Source organism: Lepidothrix coronata, unplaced genomic scaffold (genome assembly GCF_001604755.1).
Source record: "Lepidothrix coronata isolate B3197 unplaced genomic scaffold, Lepidothrix_coronata-1.0 Scaffold24, whole genome shotgun sequence".
Taxonomy (NCBI): domain Eukaryota; kingdom Metazoa; phylum Chordata; class Aves; order Passeriformes; family Pipridae; genus Lepidothrix; species Lepidothrix coronata.
In genome coordinates, this window is record NW_016690204.1 from 467,536 (window position 1) to 493,724 (window position 26,189).

The window sequence follows — 26,189 nt, forward strand, 5'->3', positions numbered from 1 at the left end:
AGCAGGACAATCCCCTCCGTGGCCCGGCCGGCGATACTGGGCCTGATGCCCCCCAGGACATGTCTGGCAGTGCCCCTGTCCCTGGGCCAAATCCTGGCAGGAATGCCCACACCAGCCCCTGGCCCTCACACCCCAGCAGGACATAGGCCATACCACTGCCCACCTCCATGAGCAGGGTAGAGCCTGTTGTCAGCAGGCAAAAAGGGTCAATACACACCCACAGGTGCTGTCTAATCCCGTCTCTATTTTAGATTTCCTTTTGATTATTTAATTTTGTAAATAAAAAGTTAGACACCTTGTTTCATATACATTTTTTTCCCCTCGGATTGTTTTCAACAGCCGCTAGAAGATCCCCACTGAGGCCGGTGCCGCGGCAGCCTGCGCGTGTCACAGCAGAGGGTGTGATGTCTCTCTCAAATGCTTCAAACTGTGGACATTATAATTTCTGCTGACATTGGCAGCTGATGTTAGAAATTCTCCAAGGCTGCCAGTGATTCCAGCAGGGCTCTAAAATGCTGGGAAAGCACTTCCAAATGTTGCTGTTAAAGGTTATAAAACGGTACTGGAAAAATCAGCACACTCCTGCCAATCCTGACCAGACTCCTATCTGCCTTACAACCTCCATCCTTGCAGAGACTTAGCTATTGTCTAAGTCCTCTCCTCACCACAAAAACCATCTCATTGGTTTGAGCCTTGTCAGAGGTTGTCTAAGACTTATCTCAAGGCTTATTCTGTCCGTAGTAGGTTCAAAATCAGCATCAGTCCTCACATGCAAGTGTCCAAGTGTCAGGAAAAGAGCTGACAGTCAAGTATTGGAGAAGATAGTAATGAGCACTGAATAATGAGCTATCACAACTGTCTTGAAAGGCCAGAATCCCACTGCAGTCCTCCTCTCCCTCAGTTCCTGAGCTGGACTGGGGGCTCGTGAGCCCATGACCACCAGTTTGGATGCATCCCCTAAAGCAAAAGCTTCCAGTCCATGGCCTGAGGAATGCACAGACCCATCAGGGGATGCAAAGGCCCTACTTCATATGGGTGGCACAGAGCCTGCAGGACCCATCCAGCCAGAGCCAGGGGTGAAAGGAGCATTGCTTTCTGACGCAGGATACTGTCCATGTCTCCAGCGCTGTGGACTCAATGCCCACACAGGGAAAAGGCACAAAGGACCAGCAATGCCTTGGTTTTCCTGGTTTTGATCTCTGCCCTGAGGATTCAGTCCCACAACAGCACTGAGTCGGTGAGCTGTGACAGCCCTGCTCTGAGGACACACCACAGAAGGGCTGTCGGGAGACCCAAATCCCGACAGCTTCTTCTGACACAACAGGAAGCTTGTCATGGGAAGAGCTGCGAGCTGAGCTGGTGGAAGATGATGTCTAACAAGCCATGGCTGCCCAGGAGCAAGGCAAAGAGCAGGCAGAGGAATGGGAATGGCTTGAGCCTGCCTTGGGCATGGGGCAGGTTAGTGTGTGCTGTATAAACAGTGCAAAGGCTGGAACAGCTCCTCACTGCTGTCAGATGGTGACAGGAGCACCTGTCTAGGGGCAGGACAGCTGTGCAGTCCCTCAGGCCACTCCAGGAGTGGAATTCCCTGCCAGCACAGAGCTGCCTGCTTTCCCCATGCCACCAACTGAGCACCAACAAATTCGTGGCAGGCATGGCTGTAACTGGAAGCTGGAAAACGCAGCTCTTTGGTATGAGGCTCCTTTAAGGGAGTTGCAGGAAGGAATTGGGATTAAAAAAAAAAGAGGGAGGAGTGGGGTGGTTACCAGAGCTGCTAACCACAGTGCCAGGGAGCCTCGGAGGGCACTGGGACAGCCCAGTGTCACATGCCTGACGCGTCCTGTCTCCAGACCTCCTGGCCGGCGATGTACGTGGCTTGCACATACAGGCTGTCGTTCAGCATCAGGAAATCTGCGTTGGACAAGAGGGAAAGGAAGCAGCTGTCAGAGGAATGGAGCTGCTAGAGCTGGCTGGGGAGAGCTGAGCTCAGTAGGGAACAGCCTCTCCCCACCCCAGACACAGCAGTAGGAGGGCAGTGTGGTGCCACCCTGGCTATGGCAGCTCTGCTCCATGCTTGGCTGAGGCATGGGGGGCACTCCAAAGGGTTTCCCAAACCAAGCATACAAGGGGATAACCACTGGAATAAAAGCCCAGAGCAAATCCCAGGAAGAGTGAGTCTCCCTGCAGCTCCCAGCGAAACAGGGGATGAAGATGTGCAGCAGCCTCTGCTTTGCTCCAGCGCTCAGGAGCCCTGACACCATTGTCCCCATACCAACATCTCCTGTCCCCATAACAGTACCTCCTGTCTCCATGCCAATAACTCCTGTCCCCATACCAATACCTCCTATCCCCATACCAGTACCTGCATCGGAGTCATAATTCAGTGTCCCCTTGTTGTGTTCAATCCCCAGGAGCTGGGCAGGATGCAGAGATGCTGCCTCCAACGCCGTCTCTACGGAGCATCCTTGCACAGAGAGTTGGGGAGATGGTTAGGGCAGCCACAGCCCCACTGCCAGAGCAACCCAAATTCCCCTGGCCAAGGCAACTGTCAGCTGGGCACACCCTCACCACAGCCAGATGAAGCTGGGAAGGGAAATATCCCTACAGGAGATAGCAGGAACAGAAGAACTGAACACCAAGGGTATGGGGAGGGGAAAACCATTCCACCTTTGTGAGGAAGGAGCAGGAGAGTTCACCTCTCATTAGTGCTATGGGTTAAAATGAAACCTCCCCTCAAAAAGGCGCTCATCTGAGGGCACTGATCCCAGCCCGTCTCATGTCTCAGGTGAGAGGGAATGTTCCTGGTGGAATGGACACAGCTGGCAAGAGCAAGACCTCCTCCCACATCAACATAGGGAGCAACAGCTTGTGGACAAGGCTGCCTTACCTGTGGCCTCTTGGAAGTGTCGCACACACGTATCCATGGTCGCCACGCTACCGCTCAGGGTCTTTGTGCCTGGGAGAGGAATAGGATGGCTCTGAGCAGCTCCCACAGCTCACAGCAACGAGAAGGGGGGCAGTAGGGAAGCATAACGGGACCAGAAGGGCAGAAATCATGGGTGGCAGGAGGGGCAAGCTGAAGGGCCCACAGCCACTGCTGCCAAGGGACAGACTGAGGCAAGGGAGAGGTGCTGGCAGGGCAGGGAGAGGTACTGGGGTGTCACCCTCCAGCTCCACCACCAGACCAGCTGTACTGGGTGAAACCAGCTCACAACGCAGGTACCTGCTGCCAGAGGTGAATGGATCCTTCTCTGAAATACCAGTCTCTAACTGCTTGGGTACTTGAAACTTAGGGAATTTAGTTAGCAAGAAATGGTAGTGATGTAATAAAGAAAAGGGACAATAAATATCTCTTAAGATTTCTCTGTCCTTTCTGACCCTCTGCATACATGACACTGGGCAGTGAGGCTTTCAAAGGTGTTGCAGACAGCTACAAATGGACAGATTCCTCCCCACTCCACAGAGGTAGGGCACTTCCTCTCCTTACCAGGTACCTTGTTCTCCCCAGGGCCAAGTCACTGCAGATCCACCAGGCACCAAAACCTGAGAGGCTGGCACAAGCACTGCCTCATACTGGCAGGGCCAGCCAGCTGTGCTGAGCTCCCCAGGAATGGGCATCAGTGGCAGTGCTGTCCCCAGCTCTCCAGCAAGAGGCCCTTACCTGCGATGTAGGTGTTCAGCCCATCAATCTCCACCACCTGCTGCCCCAGCGTGTGCCGCCCCGGTGCCAGCCCCATGCCAGCAATCGCATCTGTCACCAGCACCAGGCCTGAGCAACACAAGCAAAGGAGCCCTGTCAGCTTTGCAGCTGATTTTGCTGCAGCTCTAAGCACTGTGCCCCGCTGGCCCTCCCAGAGAGGGGCCATGGTGTCTCCAGCCACATCCCACCAAAGTGCGAGGGTATCAGCACACGTGGCTGTGACCTTCCAGGCAGCGAGGGCAGCACGAGTGTCTTGTGGGAGGTGGCCCAGTGCTTGGAGGGGCTGGTGACACCGGTGTGGCTCACCTTTGGGGTGGGCTCGGTGGGCGATCCGCAGGGCGGCAGGGTTGGTGTGGATGCCATCAGAGATCATCCCGTAGAAGACCCTCCGCCCAGCAGGAATCTTGTCACTGGTCAGCAGCCCCACGATTCCAGGGTCACGGTGGTGGAACTGCCCGAGGGGAGAGACGGGACAAGCTGTGGAGCAACACCAGGACCTACTGGCTGAGACCCTTCCCCTTAGGGGATGCAGCTGCCATCTCTATCACACAGTGCCTGGGAGCTTTACCAGGCAAATCTGGGCATTGCCTTGAGTCACCGATCACAGGGTGGTTTGAGCTGGGAGGGATCCTAAAGCCCATCTTATTCCAATCCCCCTGACATGGGCAGGGACACGTTCCAGTAGACCAAGTTGCTCCAAGCTTCATCCAACCTGGCCTTGGACACTCCCAGGGATGGGGCAGCCACAGCTTCTCTGGGCAACCTGTGCCAGGGCCTCACCACCCTCACAGCCAGGAATTCCTTCCCAATATCCCATCTAACCCTGCCCTCTGGCAGTGGGAAGCCATTCCCCCCTGCCCTGTCCCTCCATCCCTTGTCCCAAGTCCCTCTCCAGCTCTCTTAGAGCCCCTTTAGGCACTGGAAGGGGTTCTCAGGTCTCCCTGGAGCCTTCTCTTCTCCAGGTGAACACCCCCAGCTGTCCCAGCCTGGCTCCAGAGCAGAGGGGCTCCAGCCTTGGAGTATCTCTGTGGCCTCCTCTGGACTCGCTCCAGCAGCTCCACGTCCTTCTGAAGTTGGTGCCCCATATCTGGAGGCAGCTCTGCAGGTGGGGTCTCACCTGAGGGGGCAGAGGGGCAGAATCCCCCCTCCCCTGCTGCCCACGCTGTGGGATCAGTGCAGGACATGGAGGGTTTCTGCATCCCAGCACACACAGACAAGGCATGTCCAGCCTCTCACCCACCAACACCCCCAAGTACTTCTCGGCAGTGACTTTAGGAATCTGCTACAGCCTCTCTTTAAGATCCAGCAGCAGAAATGTGAAGCCAGAGGTTCAGTGCCCAAACCTCAGTGCAAAGCCTGGTATGAAACCAGCTGGGGAGAACACAGATCTCTGGGAGAGAAAACCCAAAAGCAACCCTGGTAGCAGGAGAGAAAATCCAGAAGAAAGCCGGGTGCAGGGCAGGCGCCCTCGGGAGCTCACCGGCAGCATGGCGTTGAAGAGGTGCGTGATGAAGGTCGCGCCGTGCTGCACAGCCTCCTCGGCCTGGGACAGATTGGCCACCGAGTGACCTGGGAACAGACACAGCGTGTGACTCCTCTGCCCATCTCTCCATTCATTCCCCTACAGGAGTGAAGACATTCCATCATTGGACTCTGCTCTGATGCCCATCCTGGGCTGAGGTTCAGCCTCGGCATGGAAGTGTCTGGCCATGACCTGGGAGGACTGTGGGGGTGGGTGTTTCATCTGAACACCTTCACTGCTCACATCACAACTGCCACAAATGCTGCCTTGCTCACAGTGAGTTGCCTTCAGGCTGGGTTCGAGGTCCAAGGACATGCCTTTCTGCTAGCCTCAGATACTTAAAGGTTCAGTAGAGAGGTATCAGGGGAGTAGAGACAGTGGGGATTTTGCCAGGAAAGAATATGGGGATAAAACTATCCAGAAAGAAAATAGTTTCCCCAACGGGACAGCAGCTCCAGTGCTCTGTGGGCAAACCTTGCCTTTCTTTATGTGGCTGTCAGATAAGAGATGCTCTGCTGTATGAATGCCCTTCTCACCTGAGGTTTAATTTCACCCTGAATAACTTCCCCTCCCTTAAAAAAAAAAAAAGGTTTCTTCAATGATCTGGAGCAAAGAGGAGTTTGTGAAGCAAAGGAAAATAAAAATGCAGCCAGAGTTAAGTCAGTGGCCAGCCAGATGTTGGAGGGAGAGGCTACTACAGCACTTCCAGTTGAAAAACAGAGTTATCAAACCAACAGTAACCTTTGGAAAATGATTTCTCCTGTCAAATAAGGTCTTAAGCAGTGGAACTTCAGAGTTTGAACCTTCCACATCATCAACCCTCCAAGGAAGACTTCCTTGTGTTCGAACAGCACCTTATGTTTGCTGTAGGGCTCTGCAATCGATACAAAGTTTGGCCCTTGCCATGAGAGATTCACTGCATCAAGTGAGGTCCCCATTTGTGACAGTTCTGTCACCTCCATACAGGCCAGATCAAAGAAAATCCCACACTGTCCAGGCACCGAGACACTGTTAGAGCCCCCCCAGCCCCGAGAGAGGGGCTGCCAGAGCCCCCCCAGCCCTCACCCAGAGAGACGCAGACGCCTCTCTTGGTGAGCTCCCGGATCACCTCACTGCTCCTCTTCATCTCAGGGGCCAGGGTGACTATCCGGACACAGTCCAGGGAGCCGTAGGTGTTCAGCAGGTCCTGGAAGGCACCTGCCTCGAAGGTGCGCAGGCAGTGCTCCGGGTGGGCCCCTTTCTTCTCCCTGCTGATGAACGGCCCTTCCAGATGGGCCCCTGTCCAAACAGGAGCAAAGAGCTGTAACCCTTCCTCTCCCCGCCAAGGACCAGGAAACCTGCTCTTTCTACTCTGCTCCAGTTGAGCTCCTGCCATTTTTCTGCAGCAAAACACCTGGCTCAGGTAACTCTGAGCTCAGCACAGTGAGAGCTGCAGTGCTGGCCCCTGGCCAAGCCAAGCCACCCCACTGCCATTGCCCCAGAGGGCCCAAAAGGGCTGGAGCAGTGTGTGTTGTGTGTACAGTGACAGGATCACAGCAAAGGCCAGGCACAGGCTGAGGGACAAGGTGGCTCTGTGCCCAGCTGTGCATCCCTCCCATAGAGAGAGCTCCAGCCCCCATTTGTGCTGTCCCTCAGTAACTTCTTTCCCCTCAACAACAAACAAGATAATTGCCTATCTATCTACAGTAGCACCAAAGAGGAACAAATCCACTTACCCAGGATACCTGCTCCGTGGGCTCCACCATTTCTTACGCTGATCTGAGGGAGAACCTAGAGAACAGGGTTTGTCAGACATGGCACCCCAGACACAGCCCCCCAGCCTGCCAAATCAGACCCAAATGTTGGGTCTGGAGGGAGATTTGTAGCTGGACCATGTGGGACCATCACAGCCCACAAAGGAAAAGCCTTCTGCAAGTCCTGCAAGAAATCCAGGGGAGAATCCAGCTCCTCATGCCCATGGCTCTTCCACCACGGCAGCTGTCCCAGACTCGAGAGGCCCAGCCTTGGCCCTCCCACCTCCTGGTACCAACCTCAGCTCCTGATCACCCTGCAGATGGGAGGGGAGAAAGCCCCTTACCTGGTGGTACACAGATGGAGGAGAAGTCACCAGGGTGGGACAGAAGGAGGTCACTCCATGGGAGAGGATTTTCTGACTGACCAGGTCAATCCCTGATTTGAAGTCATCCGTAGCCAGGGAGAAGTCCACCCCGAAGCCTCCTGCACCACCAACAAAATAGAGGTGAAACTGCAGCTTCCCCAGAGGATGTTTCCCGCCCAGAAACATTAAAGAAACATTTTGTGTGACTGGATGGAAACACTCCATTTGTAGGGCACTGATGCAAAGGGCTCCATCAGCATTTGTGTCCTACATTCCAAGGCTCCACAAGTACATATCCCACTATGAAGTGCTCTTCCCCACAGTACCTCAGCATTTTGCAAGCACAACTTTTCTATTTTCATGCAGGGCAAAATGTGAGGATTCCAAGCCCAGAGGGATCTGACTTCCAACTTTAGCTGCCCTAGAATGAGCCCCTCTTTCCCTCGGGAGAGAGCTCTTGCAGGTAACGTTTGTTCCCTTGGGAAGTCCTGCTCTGTTCTCCCACATCCTGGAAAGAGTAGGGTGGGCACACTGTCAGTAAAGGGGTAGGATAAAAAAATTGATTGACATTCAGAGGAAACTTCACTCAACCAAAGCAGATCAGTTACGTGACAGCAGCAACCACGTGCAAAATCGTTCTTTGTCCTTAGTTTGGTGACTCACACATCCCTCGAGCACCTGAAATGCACTAGGCCATGGGCAGGACACCCACAGAAGGGCTTGGAGGTCAGGGATGGAGAGATGGACAGACCCAGGACCCCCCCCCCGTGAGCACACGTGGCTTCCCCATACCATTGATCTGGACGTCGATGAAGCCTGGGGCGATGATGCTGCCCTTGCAGTCCAGCTGCACATCAGCAGAGCCCTTCTCATCAAAGAAGAGTTTCTCCGGGTTGAGGATCTTCCCCTCTCGCACCCACAGGTCCTCCCTGAAGGAACAACCACACACACTGAACTCTGGTGCTGTCCGTGGAGTAGGTGGCCGTGGCCCCAGTGACAGTGGCCCCGGGCAGAGGGAACCCCACTGGCACTTCCCAGTGTCTCCCAGGGCACAGCTGCTCTTCCAGCCGGGACACGGTGGGCAGCCCTCTCTGCCTGGCCTCTGGCTCTACAAAACTCACGGGAATGGGACTTCCATGGGCTGCCCCTCAAAGGTGGTGGCGATGGTGAAAGGGCCACGGGGACGGCAGGGGAGGCAAAAAGAGAGGGGAGTAGAGAGCGGCCGTGCCCCACACACGGCTCATCTCCTTGGAAAGCAGGTGGAGAGGACGTGGGCTGGGGGGAGCGCAGGGGGCGAGGGAGGGCCAACAGCCGATGCGCTGGGGGACTTGGTGACGGGGGACCTGGTGACAGCCCCTCGGGCACTGCAGGTGCCAGGTCAGCCCCGCAGCCCGTCCGGGAGCTCTCGCAGCCCTGGTACCCCTGGACATCCTTGGTACCCCCGGACACCCCGGTACCCCCATACTCTCGGTACCCCCGGACACCCCTGATACCCGCAGCCGCCCCGGCACCGCCGGTACCCCGGGCTCACCTCTGGAGCCAGTGGTCCCTCAGGATGCGGCAGTTGGTGAACTGGACGATGGGCGCATCCGACACTGATTTGTTGGACGGCATCGCGGGGCAGCGGGAGCCGGGAGAAGCCGCGACTCCGGCAGTGTCCGGCGCGCGGGGCGGGCACCGGGCGTGGCGGAGCGGGGCCAGGCCGCGGCCCCGGTGCGAGCGGCTGCCGCGGGACCGGGGAGTCGGTGAGGGGCGAAGGCAGCGGAGCCCCGCCCCGGGGGCAGGCGGCGGGTAAGCCTCCCGCCCCTGCCCGGCGCTCTGGGCCGGCGCTGTGAGGGACGAGCCCGGCGGCTCCCGGCGGGTCCCGGGGCCGGAGCAGCGCCCCCCGCCCGGGGCTGTGGGACACGGGGGGCGGGGCCTGAGCGGGCCGGGCCCCGGTCACGTGATGCGCTCAGCACGAGCCGGGATCCCCCGCCTGCCCCGCCACACGTGACCGGCCCCGCCATCATGGGGAGGGCGCCGCCATCTTGAGGAGGTCGGCGGGGGCGGGGGAGATCCCCTCGTTGTGCCGCGTCGGGGACCCCCGTCCTGAGACATCCGTCCTGAAACACCCATCCTGAGACCCCCGTCCTGAGACATCCATCCTGAAACATCCGTCCTGAGACTCCCGTCTTGAGACCCCTGTCCTGAGACCTCTGTCCTGAGACTCCCACCCTGAGACATCCATCCTGAGACCCCCGTCCTGAGACATCCGTCCTGAAACACTCGTCCTGAGACCCTCATCCTGAAACCCTCACCACAAGACCCCCATCCTGCCACCCCCATCTTGAGATCCGTGTCCTGAGACCTCCATCCTGAGACCCCAGTTCTGTGACCCCCCATCCTGGAGCCCACATCCTGAGACCTCCATCCTGCCACCCCTATCCTGAGACTCCAATTCTGGGAGACCCCCATCCTGAGACTCCTATTCTGGGACCCTCATCCTGGGACTCTCACCCTGCACACCCCAGGCCTCTGGCTTCCTTGTATCTGAGGGCAGCTGGGGAGAGGGGGTTCCACCCAGCTGATGTGGCTCCACGGGTGAATACTCCCAGGAAAGATAAATGATGGGGAATATAATTGTGCAGGAACATAACATCGCCGTCTGGCCAGGAATTGGATTTTAATTAGGTTTTGTGCTGTGCTTAGTGTTCCATGATGTCAGTGCTTGTCCACACTACAAACTGCTCTTACTGTGTCACAGGATGCCAGGAAAGGGCCCTGAAAGGGAGAGATGGGAATGATGCTGGATGAGGACAAGAAAACTATGCGCAGCATTGTTTCGGGGATCTGAGGCTAAAAATGGCATCTCTCAGGCCACGGAGATGCTGGGGGTGTTCAGCCTGGAGAAGAGAAAGCTCTGGGGAGACCTGAGAACCCCTTCCAGTGCCTAAAGGGGCTCCAGGAGAGCTGGAGAGGGACTTGGGACAAGGGATGGAGGGACAGGGCAGGGGGGAATGGCTTCCCACTGCCAGAGGGCAGGATTAGATGGGATATTGGGAAGGAATTTCTGGCTGTGAGGGTGGTGAGGCTCTGGCACAGGTTGCCCAGAGAAGCTGTAGCTGCCCCATCCCTGGAAGTGTCCAAGGCCAGGTTGGACAGGGCTTGGAGCAACTATGGTTGAAGGTGTCCCTACCCATGGCAGGGGGTGGAACGAGATGAGCTTTTAATGTTTTCCTCATGAAATTATGCACATCTGGGACACCCAGCACCATATTGCTGGGAATGATTTGTAGCTTCATACATGTGGAGCTGAGGAGACTCCAAAACTCCAAAGTTTGGAAAATAAATGCTGGAAGCAGCTCTCAGGCTCATTTGTCTGTGAGGAAGGAAGGACCTGTCCAAGCTGCTAAATTGAATTTGGACGTCAAAAGGCACATATGGCACCCAAACTGCCTGTGGCCAAAACAAGGCCCTTCCACAGGAACACACAGAGCTGTGACAGTAACTTTATTTGGCAGTGGAGGAGACACAGAGGTAAAGGCAAATACTGAATGCACAGACAGGGACACCCGCCCTGGGCCCACCCCAGGGACACAGCTCCTGCAGCCACAGATCCAACACTCCTCCAGGCTGCCAGCACCAAGCCAACCCCTGAATCAGAGCGCTGGAAACTGGCCCAGCCCTCCCTCTGCACTGCTGGGAGAACAGAACAGCCTGTGCCAGAAGGGAAGGGATGGAAATCTGCTCATCGAGGCTGCAGGTACGTCACCCAGCCCAGCCTATGTCATGTACCTGTCCTGCTTAACGCTTACCCCTTTGGATGCTCTCCTTTTATTTCTCAGTGTTAAATTAACCCTGTCTTGCATCGCCAATACTGCACATTCCTCTAATAATAATTCCATGCTCTTTGTCTCCACTGCCCCAGTAACAGGCTGAGGGAATCACAGGCTGTAGTTTCACTTGCATTTTCTTTGGCAGATGTGTGGGGTGTTTTTTTTCAGGTTGAGTTATTTTTAACCTGGCTCAATTCCCAAATTAGGTTCACTGCCTGGCAGCAGGAGCAGTTGTACCTGTGCTCTTGGGAGGAGCAGGGGAGCATGTGGAGCAGCTGTGAGAGCAGGACTGGGTGTCCAGAGGGAGCACTGAGGGCTGGTGAAATGCAGCCTTGGCTTCTGATTTTCACAGGCATTGACAAGGAGGTCTAAGAAATTGTCCCAAGGCACATGAGAGCTGGGGAGAGGCTGCTTAGAACACACTGTCAGTCTTGGGAATATATACCATTTCCCAAGATTTGTCCTCAGCTTACCTCATGCAGGCAAAGCCATGAGGTGTAGGTGGCTGAATTCACTCTCTGCCACTTAAGCCACCCCTTTCCCCTCTCCTAAAGGAAAAGGAGGAAAGCACAAGTGCAACAGCATGGACAACACAGTTCAAAGTGCCAAAAAAAGCTCTGGGACTGCAACAGCCCCCAGTATCCCCTTGGTGAATTCAGAAGGGCCAGACTTGACCTTTGGTGAGGGCAGCTCATCCCCTCAGCAAAAGAAAAACAGCAAACATGAGCCACGGGTTCTCCAGGAGCTCCGTCCTGCTCTCTCAGGTCAGTGGGAACTGTCAGGGGGCCGTAGGTGCCTTGTGGGTGCAGTGTGGCCCCTTGGAAAGCCTCGGCCCTTCCACACTGTAAGGTCAGGGCAGGATTTTTCCATGTGCTTTTGTGTTGTGACACAGGAACCAGCTCAGCAGAAACCCAGTGATCTGAGCTGCAAAGCTGAGGCTCTCAAGAGCTCAGTGAAGCGTGGCTTGTAGAGAAAGGAACAGCATTCATTAGCTGTAACAGGAACAAAAATGGAGAAGCTTCTTGGGACACAGTGACACAATCCTCTGACCCTGAAACAGAAAATTCCCACTCCGGGATATGTGTCTTCGGGAAAACTTACTCTGGGTTTGACTTAATTATGCCAGGAGAAAAAGGTGGTCAATAGCTGTAGAACTAAGGGCAGAGGTGGTAAGTCCTGCATGTCAGAGACAAATATGTCTCACCTGAGGACAGCAATGGTTTGGATAGTAAGGCTGGATGGAAACAGTAAAATGCACTAAAATCAGTATCCCCATGGTCAGCCTGGGAAGAAAACAAGGGTTACTGAGAGTTGTAGTCATGAGCTCTGCTGTTACCCTGAAAGAGCAATTTGGTTTCTGGGATCAGTTTCTCATAATGAGGTTTTTATTTCCCCAAAGCTTATTTACTTTTCCAGATTACTGTAGTTCTCTGTAAGCCAGATCTTAGGAAAGCCAGTCCCTGAGGAATCAGAGATAAAATCCTGTTACTTAAAAATGCTTCTCCAACACAGTGGAGAAAAAATAAATAGAAAAAAATCTGCCGCCTTTGAAAAAAAAAAAAAGAAAAAGCATGAAAGAAAACCAACTCCAGAGTGAAAGAGTTAACAAAGAGCAAGGTCAGCAGGCTCTATGGAGGCATTGTCTGTGCTGCCAGTGCTGCTGGCCCTGTCCCTGTGCTGCTGCTGCTGCAGAGCCCTGCTCTCCGCAGGGCTGACTCACTCACTCTGCAGTGCTCCCAGCACAGAGCACCACGGATGTGCCAGCACACACACCCTCCTCAGCAGGGACTCATTCTAGGCTCCGAGGCTGCCCGTTCCCCCTCCCAAACCAAACACTGAGTCCCTCCCTGCTACCCAGGACTGCACTTTGAGCTGCCCTGCTCCTGGCAGTAAAGGAATTCCAGAAACTCAAAAGGTCCCTCATTTTCTTAATGCCTTGAATCACTTGGGAAATTTGCTGATGCAATAGAACCAGTGGAGGACTTGAAATGCGAGTTTTCAGCTTGGAGTCATCACAAAGGATCCAGAGCATCACTATCAGAAAACGCCTGGCCGTGTGCAGACTGTTAATGTGACTCCGGGTGTATCTGCAGGTACTTGGCACAAAGTGATCGTCACCCACCTGTGCTCCCCCCAGCTCAGCTCTCCTTGCACGTGTTTGTATATCAATGACAAAGGCTTCAAGTTCCAAGGCATGAGACAAAATGCCACTGAAGGGATTTTCTCTGCATGTGGCTCCCTAAGTGCCCATCGCCGTGCCGAGCCTATTAACTGCCTCTGCATGGTGTCACCCGCCTAAAACTGGGCCTTTCAATTGCTTATTGCCCTTGGAGACGAGAGCTGTCACCAGCATTTGGCTGCTCTCTTAAATGCAATTTGCTTGTGTCCTTGTCAGTTGGCAAAAAGGCTGGCACAGGGTCCCCAAAGCACGTAAAGCCACAAGATAAGCACATTTGCAGCCCCAGCTGGGACCTCTCCCCAGCTGGGACCCTGCCACACAAGCCAAATGCAATTCCTCTCACCAGGACTGCAAGCTGTACCTGGCACGCTCTCCAGAGCACCTGGATTCAGGATTCACCCCCCAACTGCCCCCACTGCAGTCAGTGTGAGACACAATTATGCTACAGATTCCATAAATGTTTATGACTCCTGGGGAAAGTCTAATTCAGAAGTTCAGAGTCTGTTACTTCTGCTGAAGAACAACCAACATCATGCTGATCACAAACTTCCCCTTACCCCAGGCACTCCTTCAGCAGAGATCCAGAATATTCCTTTGGTCAGCTTGTGCCTCTGTACAGCCTCAGGTGCACCTCTGCTCGCACTGCCATGAGGCAAAGCCCTTCCCTAGCACCACCAGCCCAGCCCACCCCAGAGCCACCCACAGCTGAAAGATCATTTTAGCAAACAGAATAAGCCAATACATTTGTCAGTAATTATTGATAATCAACAACTGTCAAAACTACACCTTCACCAACATGTGAAAATACACCCTAGCAGAATGATTGGCTCATAGCCACAGTCTCCTGAACAGTTCCATTTGGGGAACACCCTTGGCAGGTTAGCAGTTCCAAAGTTTCAGTGAATTCCTTATGCTTGGCCACAGCTCTTCATGGTACTTGCACCAGACTCACTGGACAGGTACATGGATGAAACACATGTACAGCACACCTCCACTCCCAACCAGGGTGACAGATCCCTCCACGTTCAGCAGCTTAGTTTGACCACAAAGGCCCTGCTGGCACTAGGTACCTGTGTAATAACAACATTTTGGCTTGAACAAGGTAGAGCTTGGCCTGTTCTCCAAGCTATACATGTAGGATTTAAGGTGATATATTCGCCCCTGGAAGGGCCCAACATGTTATTTCCCACAGCAGCTTTGCAGTACTCAAATCCTCAGGCCAGAGAACGCTGCTCCAGCACTCCAGTAGCTGCAGCAGCAGAACCTCCCAACTCAAATGCTTCTGATTTACAAGTTAAAAATACAAGTTCTTGACTGAAGCCATTTTGTTGATGAGACTACTGTTGAGATACTTCAGAGGCAATTACTGTGCAGACCACAGCTTCCAACGAGCTCAGCTTCTGCAGGGCCAGCATGAGGACAGGACAAGGCAGCTCCTTTCCTTGTCACAGGTTGGAGCCGGCACCCTCATTCCCTGACCCTCAGCACAGGCTCTTACAGAGCATTACCACGAGCCAGATGTGCTGATCAGGCCAAACACAGCCCTGCATCCCTCCTCACCCTGAGTCCAGCCCACAGCAACAGCTGGTAAAGCAGCTGCCACTGCCCAGGAGAAAGGGAAAGGCGTGGCAGTGCTGGCAGCACCACTCCTGCAGGTGCTCAGTCACTCCAGGAACCTGCCTCCCCCCGGGAACCCCTTCTCTTCCCAAAGGAGCAGCAACCACCTGAAATCAGAGCCAGAGGACCCATTACAGCAATGTAGTGAGGAAGTTTTATTTGGAAACATGGTAGAAGTTTGTAACCCAACACTGGGTGCACGACTCTGATGCCGGAGCATACGCGGTTACTACTGAAACACGGGAGTGTTTCGGACAATTGCTGTAATAAAACACAAAATTCTCATACTCCAATACCAGGACACTACAGCAATCTTTAGAATCAAAGTTACATCCAAGGAATTCTCTGCACTTACAATTGACCCCACAGTGTAATCTACCTATATATAAGATTAATATATATAGCATGGGAAATTGAAAATCCTTGCTCCATAGATGTATGAACATGTCAAGTCTTTTATAAATAAACATCCAGTGAAGAGAAAAAATTACATTTCTAGTTCATATTTATACATAAAATACTAACAGCAATGGGTGGAAAATTGCACACGGGCCACCCCAAGCCATGCAGCAGGCTTGGAGCAGCCCATCCAAGTTAATATTGAAGTACACACAGGACAGACAAGTCACTAACATACATTGCGCATTTACAAGAGATCAACTACCAAATTGGGACAACTGTACACATTGGAGAGACCATTTTCATTCTGGAGCTTTTTTTTGTTTGTTTGTTTTGTTAAACGTGGATTTGTTACATCTCTTTACATCATACCGCAACATTTACTTCGTGGAGAGGATAAGGGCAACGATGAGGCCATAGAGACCCAAGACTTCAGCGAAGATCAAAATGAGGATCATGCCCACAAATAACCTGGGCTGCTGTGCTGTTCCCCGGACACCTGCATCGCCCACGATGCCGATGGCAAAGCCAGCAGCCAGGCCACTGAGGCCCACGCTCAAGCCAGCACCCAGCTGAAGGAAGCTCCTGCGGGACAGAGATGGGTACAGTTTCAGTGGCAAGGAACAGGACACCCAGCCTTTAAGCTCCTGACTCTTTAGACAAGCCCAGTGTACCTCAAAGCAGATGCTTCCTGGCACTCCCAGCTCCGATACATAAGAAATGGGCAGCAGTGAAGGATCTTCACCTGCTCTTCAGGTAGGACTCATAGTTCAAACTAAGCTACTGCACCTGGAGCTCACGTGGCCACCCAGTCTGTCTGTGGCCACTCCAGCCACTGTCAGAGCAGCACTAACAGCAGTGCCTGTCCCACAGTGCAGTGTAGCCTGTTAGTAGCTGCTCATCTGCAACCTTATATACAGCCACAGCACATCAAGTGTCTTGCTCTGCAGGAGCTGGGCAGGACTGGTTTTCCAGGCAGGATACCTGAGGAGCAGTCCCTCTCACTATCTGCCCACCTGCTAATTGCATAGGAGCACTTGCACCTGCTGTTTTAGACCACAGCTTGTTAGGCCAAGCACACTGCTCATCGTGTACAGCTTGAACAGTGACACAGATACCTGTCACACCTCAGCAGCACTGTTTTATTCTGAGAGGTCTCAACCAAGCCAGTTCCAGCTATTCTCTAAAGCCAAGAACAGATTGAGTTTCAGACTGTACCTGCTGTAGAGGCCCAATGTATAGCTTAGGGATTGATTTACCATCACATAAAGCAGAAGCAATATTAATTATTCACTTGCATCTCCCAGGCAACAGCAGAACTTGGACAGCCTCGAAAGACCTGTGCATTCCAGGTCTAGAGTCTAGCACAATGACACAAGCTTTGCCTCCTATCCCTGTACACAGCTTCTCTCAAGCCGCAGCCCACAGCACGAGCTGCAACAGTGGGAGCCCGATTGATCTGTGCCAGCCAACGGAGCCGGGAGCACCGCTGGGGCTGAGGCAGCACAGCTGGAATCCAGCCTGTGCTCCCAAGCCCAGCTCAGGAGCACTTAGCACCGACAGCCCTTCCAGGGCCTTTAGCCAACCCCACCCACACTAAGGGCATCAGAAAAGGGACAGGACAATCTGAAACAGAAGTGCCACATGGAGCAACTTACTTGAATAGCGTGATGGTGGGTGAGAGGGCATTGGCAATGAGCACTGCCACTACGAGGCCATAGATCGCTATAATCCCCGCCATGACCACAGGGATGATGGACTTCATGATCAGCTCAGGCCTCATGACAGACATGGCTGCAATACCCGTGCCACTCTTTGCTGTTCCATATGCAGCTCCCAAGGCTGGAAGAGAACAAAAAAAAAAAATGCATTAGGCACATCCGCAAATACCACTTCCTTCACTAGGCTGCAGTGTGAGAACAGCTGAGCCAGCACAAGGAAGCATTGTGCAAAATCACCAGGGTCACTTGACAGCCAGGAATACTTGCCTAATGGATGAGGAAGTGACCTATCCAGAGTTCTAGATCAAAGCCAGATCACTAAGAAGGTGCTGTTCAAACACCAGTGATAACAGAACACCCTGTCCAAGGCCAGCTTCACAGCAGGGCACACCCCCAGCAGCCATCCATTCTTGCTTAGGGACCAAAACACAAGGTCCAAAGTGGAACTCGTTACTCACTGTGTCCTCTCAGGGTCCACACTGCAAGGCATAACAAAGCCCAGCTGTCTACCCCAGCAGAACACAGCTGAGAGCTGGGCTTTACAGTCACTGATCTCTGAGCCACCTGAGCTGAGCTCAGAGCACAGGTCACCTTTGCGGGGCCTCTTCTCCCAGGAAACCCATTTGCCTACACTTTGGCCCTAGGGTTAAATGTGCCATTGCAGCTTCATCAGACACACTGAGACACCAACAAACTCAACCATTACTGCTGCATGCCATTCCCTGGAGAAAGGCACCCTCTGCCATAATCTCACCTGTAAAGGATTCAGGTCCTAACATTTGTTAATCCAACCACTGGAACCACAAAGTACAGTCTGGCTTGTAGGTTACAGAGGACCACAACCACCTTACCCCTAAGGTTGGCTCATCACTTGTGTCAACACCTGAGCGTGCAGAGACCCACAAAGGATCCAAAGCAGAGCATGGGCTTATCACCTGCACCTGAGACCTGCTGGAAGAGTCCAAAGCACTTCCCCAAAAAACTAACTTCTGCCTCGAAAGCTTTGTATTAGTCTCACAAAAGCTTCCATGAATACCTCATTCTTTAATTCTGCAGCACTTGAAAAGACCCCTTTCCTCCCAGCCCTACTGTGGAGTACTCTGGGAACTCCAGAACTTCAGGCTGCACTCACCATCACCCTGAGATGACAATGCAGCTGCTAGCCAGGAGTAAGTCCCTGGAGCAGCAGTGTAAGGCACATTGGAAGGGAAGGCAGGCTCCTTTTCCAGCACAGGCTGATATTCAGAGGTAACAGTCCTACCTAGCAAAATAATGCTCTTGCCTGCTCTAAAAGGCTACTGGAGAGTATTTAAACGATGGGGATTTAAAGTCTTGGTAATGTTGAGACTTAGTAGTTGGGTTTGTTCCAGCCATGTAAAAACTAAGGTTTCTCCAAGGGAAGACCTGCTTGTTCCACAAAGATCTGTAGCTGCCTTACACTAGCATCCAAGTGTGAGATGGTGCACCTTGTCCCAGAGAGCTGCTGGGAGGTATTTGGAAGGGTTTGGATATATGGGCTTTCCTGCTGCTTGCTTGGCCTTCCCGTAAAGCTTGTCTTTGAGAAGTCATCCTCCTGGCTTGGCACTAAAACTCCAGACCATCCATACAGGTAACACAAGGTTCATTCTCAGAGGGAAGTTCAATTTTAGTTACAGAAACCTGAAGGAAAAGCCTCATTATCAACTACCAATTTGTTCTGTACTAGGAAAGCTCTTGAACCTTGACTGGCACTGAGTGATGTAAAGGGCTGTTCAGGGCAATTCAGAACTAGAACCCACCTTAGGAAGCTTGAGCCAGGAGCAGGTTTTACCTGGAAATGTAAGTTGAGCCTGGAAACTAGCACATGGACTTAACCAGTGATGGCCCTGTTTAAGGGTCTAGTCCTTAATAAAGTCTAGAAAGAAATCACTGTCTTGAGTTAAGAACCCTTTTTGTTGGATAAAGCATTTTTAAGGGCTAGAAGTAAGCCTGAATCCTGGTTCCACTATCTACCACTATCTATAGCATTTAGCAGAAGCTGTCTCCAATGTTTTAAAAACCTCTCCAGCAATGCAGAGGCTCATGAGGGAAGTTCACTATTTAAAGTCAGATAAGTCATTACTTCCTCTAAGCCTGAAGCTACTCGAAGGTTTTGCAATTAATGCAGTGATGGATTACAGGTGATTTTGTAACCCCATTTACAGAAAGTCAGCCTGCTCAAGCCTCTGTGGAAGGGCAGAGCAGCACAAGTTTGTCAGTTCCCAGTTAAAACCCCCAAACAGGCAAGACCTTATGCCTTGAACTTGGTCTAGACACAATTACAGAGAAAGCCTACGTGTACCAGTTTTTACATGACAATTTTAAATGTCACTGAAGCTCTACTGATACTCCCACTGGTGGAGTCACAGGTGCCACACACAAGAGCTTCAGAGGTTGACACATCTGCTCCCAAGGAAGCCTTTATCAGAACCCTGACCAACAGGCACCTCCAGCACCTTATAAGGCAGCTTTAACCGCCCTTCACCAGCCTGACAAGTTCTCCTTGCACCTTTGACAGCATCCCAGTATCACAGTCAATACCTGCTTCCCACCATGACCCAGTCTCTAGTGGCACAGCCCCTCAGTTCTGGGCTGTGGGCACTCAGAACATTCCTGCACAACTTCACTTGTACCTTGTGGCAGCTCTGAATATCTGAAGCACATATGCTTCACATGCCAAATTTAAATATCCCTGATGCATTAGAAGGATGTGTTTTCCAAAATCTGTGAACAGGGTTTGAGATCTCTGTGGCAGACAGTGGAAATGGGACAAGAGCTGTACCATTGAAGACTCCATATTTGTGTCAGATTATCCAGCTCCTAACCTCTAACAACCCCCCCCAATCAAGCTCCAACACTACCTTTAAAGAGGTAGAGCAGTCATAGAGCTGTCAAAACATTTCCCTGGCAGGTGGAGAAACACTCTGCCTATCTTAGTTCACCAGAGAAGGAATCTATGCTGGTCTCTAACCAGAAACCGTGCCATTCAGAAGTTCAGTGGTGTTACAATACGGAGAAGTTGCTTTACACACCATTCAGGACTTACTCCCAGTAAGCATGTTTCAGAGGTTAACTCCGTTTTGAAATACTTCTGAGTTATTCCTTGAACTCATAAGCCAGAGCTGATTTAGAACTGTTCTCGGGGGCAAAGCACCCTCCCTCAGGGCTGGGGAGATGCCACCTGGCATCTCCACCATAGCTGTTGCTTTATGAGTCCAAAGTGGTACCAGAGGTAGTGAGGCTGTGCAGCTCCAGGATCAGGTATGAACTAGAAAGTCACTTGCCATGTAGACTGTACTGTCAAAGGCTGAAGACCAGTTGTAGCCTTGCCACTGCCAGGACTTTCAGTAGAGGCTCTGCCTCTGACACTCAGTCAGCACTTGAGCAGCCTGCTCTTCACATCAAGTGCCAGTCCCAGTGTCAGGACCAGCCTTTTGCAGCTGCAGGGACAGCTCAGTCAGGTCATACAGCGAGAACAGTGACCTTGCAGGTGAGTCAGTGACACCCTCTCGGTACAGGGAGAGGCTACAGAGAGCCTTCCAGTCAGGGAGATCCAATAGCACAGATCCAGTTTCACCAGTTGATACATTCAGAGAGGCTCAGAACCAGCCACACACACTCCAGCAGCATTTGGTCCATTCAGAGCCAGGAATTCCTCCTGTGTCCCACCATGGAGAAGCAGGTTTCCACACTGCACATGTGACAGATTTCCAGAGCACTAACATACAGAATTCCCCTGCATTAGGAAGTGAGCTAGTGACAAAAGTCAGATTTCCAATTAGGATACCACAGGTTACTACCACAGCAAGCCCGAAAGACCACTTGGGATGAGCACTTACATCTGGAGCCTTTTACAACTCATCACTATCAAATGGGCTGCCCTCTGCAGCTTCTCTGGGAGCAGACAGGCACCAATTCCCTGAGCAGGTTGTTCTCAAATGGCTGGAGAACTGTTAGATGTGACATCCAGGTCCAGTACAGTCCTCGCTTTGCCATGCCAGAAACCTGGGCACATCCAAAGAAACAGGGGCTGCTTCCCACTGGTTTTCCCTGGCCCCTCCCCATCCCCCCCATTTGACACAGCTCCACCTCAGGTTACAGTAACAGATAGTCCATAGCTGCCTTGGAAAAACCCTGTTGCTCTTCCCAGGTGCATCTCCACAGGACAGCCAGGGGAAGTGTACCCGGAGCCTATGCAAATTCCCATCCCACTGGCTGAAGCCAGTTTCCCAATGAAAACCTGAGGGGTAAACAGAGAAGCTGCCCTACGAGAAGCTGTAGACTCTGAAGACCTTCAGTGAATCACCTGTTACGGGATTAGCAATGGTTTTTTGCTCTTCCCTAATGTAATGAAAGGGTGTGTGGATATCCACCAAGCCTGCCACTGTCAGCCTACATTATCAAAAACCCTGCAAGGCTGGCAGGCCTTTTACTCTTGTGTCAGTAAATCTGAGAACTTAGAAGTCCACCAGCTCCTTGAGAAGTTGTTGCAATAGCAGCAATCCAAGGCAAAGAGGACTTGCTAGTCAACTGTCCACGAGCTGGGACAGCTGCAATTGGCACTCTGGATTGTCTGACAGCACACAGAATCCTTTGATTTATAAGTATGGGAAGGCCCAGCACTTACACCGCAGAGCAAAGGCTTGCTCTTCTGCCAGCAGCAGAGTCCATCCACCCACTTGTTATTTTATCTTTATCATCATACAAGCTCCCCCCTGCAACCTTAAAGACAACCCATTTCACAGCCTGGGTGACCAGTGTCCTCTAGGTACTGACTGGCAGAGTAGTTTGTTACACCAGTTAGCAGGACCCCTTTCCACCAAGCAGGTCCAAGGGCAGCTCACAGCACTCAGCAGCACCCACAGCCCCATCCCTGCAGTGTGGAAAAGCCTGCATACAGCAGACACTGCTGTGGCCAGACCAGCCTGACCTGAAGCCTCGTGCTCACAGGATTCAGTCTGGAGGAAGCGAGTTCAGCCAGTTATGCCTCCCTGGTGAAAAGCCCACACTGCTGTAAACTACTGCTTGAAGCAGCAACCAACAGCCTGGGACACTGTTCAGCTTGCAACCTCTGCATGTGACTCGTCAGGCTCTGGAGACAAAGAAGAGGCCAGTTTTAGGAAGGAAAAAAAGGAAGCTGACCAAGAGGTCCTGAGGCAGCTGGCATCCATGTCTGCTGTTGCTCCCAATGTTCCCACCAGAGGGAAAGCACCTGCAGGCTCTGCACTGACTCCAGGGTAAAACAGGGATCCATTAGGAAGGCACAGTACAACCTGCAGCATAACTGCTTTGGCCACATTCTGCAGAGCCAGTGGCTTATACTGATGCTCCATCTCATTTTCAGATGTTCCCAAGACTGGCATTTACTGAGAAGAAGTGATGCCCTTGTCGAGATGCCTTCCCTCAATCTCGAGCTGTAGAAACATTGCCTACCTCACTTCTGTTACAGCACGTAGGTCTTAGCAGTCCACTGCTTTACCCGCTGTAAGGACGAAGGCTTAAGCTAATCTCTGGTGCAGACAGTCTGGGAGCTCCCACACCTGCCCACACCACCAGGCCTCTAGGGCAGAGACTACCTAGAGCCGCACAACGCTCTGTCACTTCATTTTACCTGCAAGCTCCTCTTGGGATTAGGTCCACAGCTCCTCCCTGAGAAGCAAGCAGCTCTCCTGTTCCTCCTCCCCACCTCTCGGACAGTATTTCAGGAAGCACAGGTGCCATTTGCCTTCGAGACTGCAAGTTGTTTATAGTCACGATGCCTTCTAGAATCAGACTGTGCTGGGCTGTCAGTTGCATCAAGCGACATGTTCTGAGCCAGCAACTCCACTATGGAGGTCCCTTAAGAGCCAACCAACTGCTATAATATCCGCAGCCCTAGTTTAAAAGAAAAATACTATTTCATTAGCTCCACAGCAACAATGAGGAGACACAGGACTAATCTAACACTGCTGGCTGGAGTTCTCTTTGTGAGGAATCTTTCAGCTGCTTGGCAGTGCAGTGGGTATTGAAGGCACTGAAAGCCCAACTGGAGTGCAAGGACAATTCCCCACACCATGAGGGGCACAGTGGGCACATCTGGGACAGCAGGCTTTACATCACCAGCACACTCAGAACCAGCCAGCTTGGCCCAACACCACACTCGTCTGTTCTGGCAGCTCAAGTCACATGGAAAAGCCACAATAATTTAATCACTCAACAGCACCTGACCCTGAGCCACCACATTTTACACATGGGAAATAAGGAACTGCAGCAATGAAACCAAGCTGTAATCTGCAAATAACCAAACAGGCTTGAAGATGGCCAAGGTCACAGCAGCCTGCTCTTGTCTCTGGCTGACTAGAACAAGTTCTGCTATCTATTTACCATCAGCAGGTACTGATCACAGGTCACACAGGACTGCACAAAGTCACTTGTTTTCACATCAAACCAGCCTGGACAGTACAGAACCTGAATGTGTTTACTACAAACAGGTCTCAGAACTACAAGCTCCCAAGAATGTGATCTTCAGATACAGCATGAGTCAGACATGATCACTGCACTAATTAACACTGATCCGGGACAATTTTAGAGAGTTTTACACTGCTTGTCCAGACATAGCTCCTTTCTTCTAAATCAAGGTGGGTTTTTTAACAATATAAAATTAGCATCAGAACATGGCACAACTCCCTTACAAAAGCTACATGACACTGCAAATTTTAGTTTATCCTATATTGACATCTCTGCCATATTGCCTTAAAAATCCAAACTGCTTCACTACAACTCCACATCTAAGAAACAATTTCTCTTTGCAGTATCTATAACCTGTTGAACCCATCAGAGGCCCTAGCAAGAGCACCTGCATGGCTCAGACCTGCTGGTATTACAGCATCACTGAGGTTAGGAAAGACCTCTAAGCTCATTGAGTCCAGGGCCACCTGACACAGATTCTGCACCAAGGCCCAGTCACATACCAGCAGTGACAGGACAGATACCAAGCCTTCATCAACACAGCTTAAGAACTGACTGTGCATTACCCCACTCAAAGCTCCCCCCTGCAATCTCGCAGCACCATACTGTCACTGCACAGCTTCTAGGAAAGGCTGCACTGCTGGTTCAGACACGCCAGCACCACTCTGAATTCCTGTTAATGCAGTGACTCAAGCCTACATCCCTCCCCAACGTTCTGATGAAGCACACTCCCATGTGTGGCTTTAGCTTGGTGTCTAAAGCCACACAGACATGTTCTTTTGCTTCTGAGGTCGACTCTGCAAGAGGAGTCCAGTGACTCCTTCCCTGGAAAGAAAGCTCAGTATTTAGGACTATTTTACAAAAGGCAGTGTACTGCTGACTGCTCTTTCCCAACAAGTAACTAGGTCTTAGTTTCTTCCTCCATTATGTTCATTAGGTAAGAGGCAGGTAGGTTGGCAGTCCCAACACTGGTTCCTGTGGCATTCCAACCACTGAGTTTTCAGGAAATCCTTACCTGTCAAGTGCGAGTACAATGTCTGAATTCCAAGGTGGCAGGCCACCAACTGACCTCAGCACGGACATCTGCATCCCACCACCAGGCACAGACTGAGCAAGACCAAACACAGCCAGCCAGGCTTTTGTTTTACCAAAAACTAAAACCCTAAATGGGGCTGGTGTGAAACCAGTCCATGGTGCCCACACCAGCATGGCTAGACAGCTTCCTCTCAAACACCCGTTTTAATCCACCACTTGGCTGTCTGCACAATTTAATCTACCACACTAATCAATCAAGAGCAGCTTCCCCAAATCTGTCCTGCACACCCAGCCACCATCTCAGAGGCTGTATTGACACAGTGAGACCCCAAGCACACCAGCTACAGCCAATTCAATACTGAAGGGTTTTGACTGCCCAATTGGGAACCAAGTGAGGTGGCAGATGAAGGCCAGTCCATATCCTCCTGCCCGAGGAGGCACCGCCTAAGACTTCAGAAGAGAAAACCAAACTGGTTCCTAGTTCTTTTATTCCCAATTACTGTAACACTTGCATTTGGGAAAAGAACAGCTGAAGCCTTCCCCACCCTATAACCCAAACGGACCAGCAGGTCTGCACCCCCCAGGAATCAGCAGCCACCTTGTGCAGGGGTTTAGCCAGGCTCTGAGAAAGGGAAAGCACGGCAGGATAGTGCGTCTGCTGTAACCCAGCGCGGATGGTCCCCACACCAGCGCTACCGCAGGATGACCCAGTTTACACCGCACTGAGCTCACCGAGCTCGCCGCCCGGAGCCGCACAGGGACAGGCAGGGAGCGGGACAGGCCTCGCCGCTCGGGCATCGCCCCATGGGCGGCTCGGGAGCCCCCTGGGACGGCGTCACCGGCCGCGAGCGCTCGCACGTTCAGGTTTCACCCCGCTGAAAAACCGGCTTTGCGTTGTACGGGGAATGGTTTAAACGCCCGTCGTGCCCGACGCACAGGGGGCCGGGCCGTGGACGGGGGAACGTGCCCGGTGGGACCCCCGGCCCCGGTGCCCGGGGAGGCGCGGGCGGCGCCGCCGCAGTCACGTGGCCCCGGGGGCTCCGCCGGCGGTGACGTCACCGGCGGACCCTCCGCCGCCCCCGGGAGCCCGGATGGAGCGGGGGGAGGGGAGGGGCGGGGGAGCCACCGCCGGGCCCGCAGGACCCCCCCACCCTGCGGGCCGCGCCCCGCCGGGCGGGGGGAGACAGGGCAGGGGAGACACCCTTCCCCTCCCCCCTTCTCACGACAGCCCCCGGTACCGGCCGGTGCTCACCGCTGAAGACCATGGCGGCCGAGGCGCCCATCACGGCGAAGAAGGAGGCGTACTCGGGGCTGGCGCCGGAGGACATGGCTGCACGGGTCGGGCCGGGCCGAGGCGCCGCTGGAGCGGGAGCGCGAGAGGGCGGAGGGAAGGCGGGGGGCTCCGCCGCGGCGCCGGTCCTCGGCAGGCAGCGCTCGGCCACAAAATGGCGGAGGCGCGGCGGGAGCGGGCGGGCGGGGAGGGAAGGAGGGAGCCGGGGCGGAGGCGGGCGGGGCGGCGACGGGGGCCGGGGCGCGGAGCTCCGTCCCGGCAACAGTGGCAGCGGCGCGGGCGCTGCGCCCTAAATACGGCCTCCGCAGGACAAAATGGCGGTGGCCCGCCCGTCACGTGACCGCCCC

The 26,189-nt window shown here is 53.1% G+C and overlaps 2 protein-coding genes across 3 annotated transcripts; both read right to left on the bottom strand.

Annotated features, from left to right (window-relative positions):
• Nucleotides 1-296: 296 nt before the first annotated feature.
• Nucleotides 297-8,981, bottom strand: AMDHD2 (amidohydrolase domain containing 2). 2 transcript variants are annotated; one of them, XM_017809093.1, is made up of 11 exons: nt 8,852-8,981; nt 8,113-8,249; nt 7,300-7,439; nt 6,938-6,992; nt 6,331-6,500; nt 5,181-5,321; nt 4,007-4,151; nt 3,662-3,769; nt 2,888-2,956; nt 2,363-2,464; nt 297-1,911 (listed from the first exon to the last, which is right to left on the bottom strand). In XM_017809093.1, the coding sequence occupies exons 1-11, from the start codon at nt 8,932-8,934 to the stop codon at nt 1,823-1,825; spliced, it is 1,239 nt and encodes a 412-aa protein (XP_017664582.1). In that variant the 5' UTR covers nt 8,935-8,981; the 3' UTR covers nt 297-1,822. The 2 variants fall into 2 exon arrangements, with proteins under 2 accessions (XP_017664582.1, XP_017664583.1); XM_017809094.1 differs by having other exon boundaries at nt 5,181-5,269; nt 6,288-6,500.
• A 6,081-nt stretch (nt 8,982-15,062) lies between these two features.
• Nucleotides 15,063-26,186, bottom strand: ATP6V0C (ATPase H+ transporting V0 subunit c). Its single transcript, XM_017809025.1, has 3 exons — nt 25,804-26,186; nt 16,989-17,172; nt 15,063-15,915 (listed from the first exon to the last, which is right to left on the bottom strand). Exons 1-3 carry the CDS (start codon nt 25,877-25,879, stop codon nt 15,711-15,713), a joined length of 465 nt encoding a protein of 154 aa, XP_017664514.1. The 5' UTR covers nt 25,880-26,186; the 3' UTR covers nt 15,063-15,710.
• Nucleotides 26,187-26,189: the final 3 nt, after the last annotated feature.

Bases quoted from the DNA above. Each gene is read 5' to 3' on its own strand.
- AMDHD2 (XM_017809093.1), bottom strand. From the start codon at position 8,934: ATGCCGTCCAACAAATCAGTGTCGGATGCGCCCATCGTCCAGTTCACC. The intron at 7,440-8,112 runs GTATGGGGAAGC...TTGGTGGTGCAG, and splicing joins CATCGACGTCCAGATCAATG to GAGGCTTCGGGGTGGACTTC. The intron at 5,322-6,330 runs GTGATCCGGGAG...TCACTCCTGTAG, and splicing joins AGATGAAGAGGAGCAGTGAG to GGGAATGAATGGAGAGATGG.
- ATP6V0C (XM_017809025.1), bottom strand. From the start codon at position 25,879: ATGTCCTCCGGCGCCAGCCCCGAGTACGCCTCCTTCTTCGCCGTGATG. The intron at 17,173-25,803 runs GTGAGCACCGGC...GTTCTCTTCCAG, and splicing joins GGCCGCCATGGTCTTCAGCG to CCTTGGGAGCTGCATATGGA. The intron at 15,916-16,988 runs GTAAGTTGCTCC...TCTGTCCCGCAG, and splicing joins CCCACCATCACGCTATTCAA to GAGCTTCCTTCAGCTGGGTG.